Source organism: Dipteris shenzhenensis, chromosome 8 (genome assembly GCF_047967505.1).
Source record: "Dipteris shenzhenensis isolate YYH24624 ecotype China chromosome 8, Dip_SZ_1.0, whole genome shotgun sequence".
Taxonomy (NCBI): domain Eukaryota; kingdom Viridiplantae; phylum Streptophyta; class Polypodiopsida; order Gleicheniales; family Dipteridaceae; genus Dipteris; species Dipteris shenzhenensis.
The window spans coordinates 17,324,455-17,329,748 of NC_141603.1; the positions used below are offsets into that span (position 1 = coordinate 17,324,455).

Genomic DNA, 5,294 nt, shown 5'->3' on the forward strand with positions numbered 1-5,294 from the left:
TTAGAGATTGTGGATAGGAAGGATTGGACCACTTGTGGGGTGAGTTACAAGATAGAAAAAATGAGGACTATGCTTGAATAGGCCCTTATGGGCTCATATCAAAAGGAGGATGGGCAAGCAAGACTAGGTTTGAGATTTGCCAAGCTCATTGGTAGTTTTTGTGTTTTGGCCTATTAAATGAAGGCAATGTGGAAATTCGCAAGTAAATGAACTTCAAGATTTTAACAAATCCTTCAAGTTTTCTAGTAAAAGTTTAAAAAATAAAAAAGTAAGGGCAATTCATGAATTTATCTATAAAAAGTTTTGTTGCCATGTTGGTTATATCTAAGCTAGGAGATGATGGAATATTAAGCAAGGAGAGAGCACATCAAGTTCTGTAGGGCAATGTGCTAGTTCTAAGGAAGGGATGGTCTCTCAAGCATATAAAGCTAATTCAGGCTTTGGTGAACTCTATCATCTTCCATTCACGGTCACCTACTTATACTTGGTACTTAATGGATATATGTGCAATGCAAGTTTATATTTACTTTTGTCATTGAATGTGATTAATTGTATTTTTTAAATGAAATACAACTTTTTTGAGCAAATAAGTAGTGCTAGTTAGCATCTTGTCTAGAACAATGCTATTTGGGCCACCTAAGCATATACTATTTGCTAGTAACAAACACCTAAGATATGATCAACCGAATTATCTTTTTTTCTTTACAAGATGTTTATGAAATGATACCACATGCAATATCTTGCAATCGAATACATGCAATGATACCACATGTAATATCTTGCAATCGAATATATATAAATAAATAAAAGCACTAGTCTCGATAGTCCATTTTACATCATGATATGATTCCTGGTTCAATGTACGTTTACACTCACAAATGGCAGCCTGACCCATGTGCTTAATGAAAATAGACATGATTTATGTTTCACATAAGGGATGAGCTGGATGCTCTTTCAAGAGGAACTGCACCACATGCTGAAAGTCCAATTGAAGGACTGATGAACCTTCCTTCAATGAGCATATTAGTGATCTGACGATAAATGTTGTCTGTGAAGTGAATCCCATCCCAGTTCAAGAAGGTGTTAGGATCTTCACACAAATTGTCCCATGCATTACAAAAAGTCAAAGGGTTGTATCCATTTGGTGATACTGCTTCGAGGCTTGTTGCTCCACAACATGCATGAATGGTATCAGTGATTCCTAAGGAAAGGTCATAAGTCTTCATTAGTACTAGAAAGAAGATTAAACATGGGACTTTCAAATCATTAATTGAATGTGAAGATTAGTCCCATATATCCAATAATGTATGTCAAGGCATTAGCCTTGGTTGAGAGAAAGGGTAACGGGAAGGAGCGACGAAAAATGCAGGACTACCTAACTAATTATCTCTTACCGTATCTTTCTGGAAATGTGATAATCTCATCGAACGCGGAGTAGAGATCTAGAAAGACGAAGCTCGAATTCGGCAAAATCTGGCTCAGCCTTTCGGTCAGAGTTCTCAGCGAGGCCGAGTAATTTTGAGATACAGTGTTCACCCATGCAATACAACCTCTGTCATCTAGCTGATCATCGCCGACGACATACTTGATATTTGGACTGCACCCAAGTGTACCGATGCCGCTGACAATAAAATTGCGCGCCCCGTTGTTATGGAGAAGCTGTTTCTTGTAAACAGCCATATAATAAAGGCTAGTTAGCCACTGTTGATGTTAATCTTGCTTGTTTGTCCAAGGTGTCGTATTACCTTGAAACAAAATTTGGCCAATAGCTGGAAAGGGGATGGCAAACCCCGTGTTGTGGGTGCTTAGATGTGTGTGTTCCTCTCGTTAGAAAACAACGTTAATTAGCAGCTGTACGAGCCATTGTAACGATGAGCCCAAGGGCGACACACCTGAATAGCCTCAGAAACCTTTTCTACTACAGGTGGTATCGCACTCATGACCCGCTCACTTGTCCATCCAGCCATCATATAGTTGCTAAGATCGTTTCCTCCACTCTCAATGAAGTAAGCAGCCCGGCTGATAGCTGATACATCGGGGAATGTGGTTACGCCCTGCATACCTGCAATTTCTCGATTATGTTAGCAAGTCCGCTCTGTGACAAGATTGGTGCTATGGAACCTTGCATCTACAATTTTAAGTGGAATTGGACAAACTTCCGGGGAGCTGCTAGAAAGCTTTAACATTACAATTATTTAAAACGATAATGTAACACCGTCGAGATGCCTGAATTATCTACCTCTTTGGATCCATTGCAAAACCGTCAGATGCCATTGCAGCTGAACCTCCAGGGAGTATTGGGTGTAAGGACTCGCCCCCAAGGCGACAGATGTAGAGTAATTTAAAGCTGTCGCACTTCCAACCGCATAGTTGACTCCGTGAGAGAAATCCGTTCCCATGAAATTCAAGATGGGGTTCAAGAACGGTAAACCCAGGGATTGCACTGCAGGCAAAGCAAGGACAAGCTTGTGAATTGCACTTATTCAAAACCCACAATGCAGTCCACAACGCGTTAAGCTAGCTTGAAACTGTGGCTTCTACCCGCGGTAGCGAGGCAGCGTGGTGCATTAGGAGGTACCTATACAGTCGATAATGAGACGACCGTCGGAGAAGCGGTGAGCAGCTCGTTTGAAGTAGGTGACACCGTAAGGAAGGCGGGTGGGATTCATCAAGGAAGGGTTGAAGGTTCTGACGAGGTTACCAGTATCTGTGAGGGAGTCACCGAAGGCAAAGACGACGGAGGGGCATTGGGCAAGCTGGGCAGAGGAGGAAGCAAGGAAGCTAAGAAGGAGGAGAGCACATGCAGAGGCCCAAAGCTTCTCCATGGCCAACCCGCTCGTGGCTCTGCGCGAGGGTGTACGTTATATTCGGCTTTCATGTATAATTATTTTGCTCCCACGAGCCTATCGCTTTCATTATAACTCTCGTGCAAGGAACGCACCTCCTCTCCCCTAATTCCTCCATGCCACTTTCCCCACCGACACGAGTGTTTCCAGATCTATCTTTGCAATTTTAACTACTAACGCATGACCAGGCGTACCCCCAATCTATTCTTGGAATTCAATTTCTATTGATTATAAAACATAAAGAAACCAAATGCTACTTCTCGCTTAATCTTTACACAAAGCCTCTACTTGCCTTAACGTAATATGTTTTATTGCTTAATAGATTCATATATGAAGTGATAGTAGTATATGTTTTGTAGGTCTATCAACTATGTGAGCTCATACAATTATTCTTTGAACTATGTAACAAATACACTATGTTGTTAAATCATATAAGCTTTTAAAAATATGAGGAGACTCAGCCACTTATTTAAATGCAATAACTCCTTTCACGTACTCCCACCATAAAATTCAAGCTAACGTAATGTAGCACCATAGAATGAGCAAGTTTCTTCCCTACACAAAGTTTTAGAAGTTTATAATGTTCCAATGTTTGAAAAGCAGTATTTTGGAGCCAAGTGTGAGATAGTTTCAGTGTGAGTATGAATGGGGTTGCGGTCTGGGTTGTGCAAATTTGAAGAGTCACTTGACCTTTTTAGATTAGATTTGATTCTCTATGACATCATTAGTGATGAAAGTTTGTGGAGAAGATAAGGTTCTATGAGCTAATAAAATAGGATATGTACTATGCAATTATCAATCAATCAAATCATCATCAAGTCCTGCCAATATTATTTCTCCATATTCCCCTCAAGTTGACTCTCTTTCTCTCTCTAGTAAACATGCAAAGGGGGGAGGAGCTACACTAACACATAGAGTATGCTCATGAATCTTCCACTTTCATTATGGGGAGGAGTAACATCTTACAAGACACATTATATCTTCTACACTAAATTTCCAGCTACAAGGAGGTCCCATAATTCCATTTTCATCTATCCTTCAAAGATATCTGGCTCTCTTGGTAGAACATGAGTGGACGATGGCCCATACGTCTAGCAAATACAACCATGAAGGAAAGCATCTGCATAGCAAAATCTCATTCGATTGAGAGAAAATGTTTAAAGTTCTTTTACATGAAAGAGGATAGGAGAGAACTAGCCATCCACCATCACCGAGTGTAGGAACTGCTACACTAATACCATATCTAACATGGTCCTCTATAAGCTTATTCCATGTGGGAATTATCCCAACATGTCCATGTGTGTGTGTGTGTGTGTGTGTGTGTGTGTGTGTGTGTGTGTGTTTGTGTGTGTGTGTGTGTATGTGTGTGTGTGTGTGTATGTGTGTGTGTGTGTGTGTGTGTGTGTGTGTGTGTGTGTGTTTGTGTGTGCGAGAGAGAGAGAGAGAGAGAGAGAGAGAGAGAGAGAGAGAGAGAGAATTGGGGAGTTAAGTAGGAGGGATGTAGTTAATTTTATATGGTATAAGTAGGGGATTTGGGGGGGGGGGGGGGGGTATATATATATATATAGAAGCATGAATTAAGTAGAGACATATAGTTTGTGAAAGTAGTGTAGAAATCACAAGGGTTTAACTTTACATTTATATATTTATTGTAACAAACTATGTACTCTTACATATAACTAATAATTTAAAGGTGAAAATATGGAACCTAGGTCAATATATTTAAAGGGTAAAGGGAGGGAATATCGAGGGTTGGGTTTCTAAAAATGCCATAAATATGAGAATCATTAATAAAATCTTGTAAGTGAACCAATTCTCTCAAGGGAATTAACAAAATCCAACAAATGCCCACCTTAACAATAATAAGGTACACCATGTCAAGAGTAAAAAAGGAGAGGGGGTAGTTTTTAACACTAGGTTGAAACTGTAATAAAAAGGAGAGGGGGCAGTAACACTAGGTTGAAACTGTAAAAAAGGGAGATGGGGGATGTATATACCATGTAGCAAATGCTGTTTTTGATTGTTCTTGAGGAGTAATTTGCACTTGGTTATAGCCATTGAAGCCATCCAAGAAACTATATATTTCGGATCCTGCCACCTTTTCCAACACTGTTTCTGTTAAGGGTAGGGGATAGTGATCCCTAATTGCCATATTACGAGTCCATTAAATCACACCAAAGATCTCATATATGCAAATCCAATGGAGAGGTATGCCGACTCAACTGGCACCATCACAACATAATGAAAGCTAGAACAATTCATCAATGCTGTGAAAGCTAGGATTCAATGCTGACACACATTTTTATCCCTTTCACTCTATCTAGATTAGCATTAATTAGATCTTGGCATCGACTGCTGGACTCTTTTCTTATAAGTCAAAATCACTTTCAACTCTAAGGGAAGTAACGATGTAGTACTTGCATACATGTACCTGTTACTATATTGGAG

The 5,294-nt window shown here is 40.0% G+C and overlaps 1 protein-coding gene across 1 annotated transcript; it reads right to left on the bottom strand.

The window, feature by feature from the left end:
- Positions 1–799: 799 nt before the first annotated feature.
- On the bottom strand, positions 800–2,843 carry LOC147899200 (GDSL esterase/lipase At5g45910-like). Its single transcript, XM_087378359.1, has 5 exons — positions 2,579–2,843; positions 2,240–2,443; positions 1,893–2,062; positions 1,395–1,659; positions 800–1,201 (listed from the first exon to the last, which is right to left on the bottom strand). The coding sequence occupies exons 1-5, from the start codon at positions 2,823–2,825 to the stop codon at positions 927–929; spliced, it is 1,161 nt and encodes a 386-aa protein (XP_087234485.1). The 5' UTR covers positions 2,826–2,843; the 3' UTR covers positions 800–926.
- Between the last annotated feature and the right edge of the window lie 2,451 nt (positions 2,844–5,294).

Coding starts and splice junctions, on each gene's coding strand:
- LOC147899200 (XM_087378359.1), bottom strand. CDS start 2,825: ATGGAGAAGCTTTGGGCCTCTGCATGTGCTCTCCTCCTTCTTAGCTTC. Junction 2,444..2,578: donor TCTCATTATCGACTGTATAG/GTACCTCCTAAT, acceptor CTTTGCCTGCAG/TGCAATCCCTGGGTTTACCG. Junction 1,660..1,892: donor AGGTTTCTGAGGCTATTCAG/GTGTGTCGCCCT, acceptor TACAAGAAACAG/CTTCTCCATAACAACGGGGC.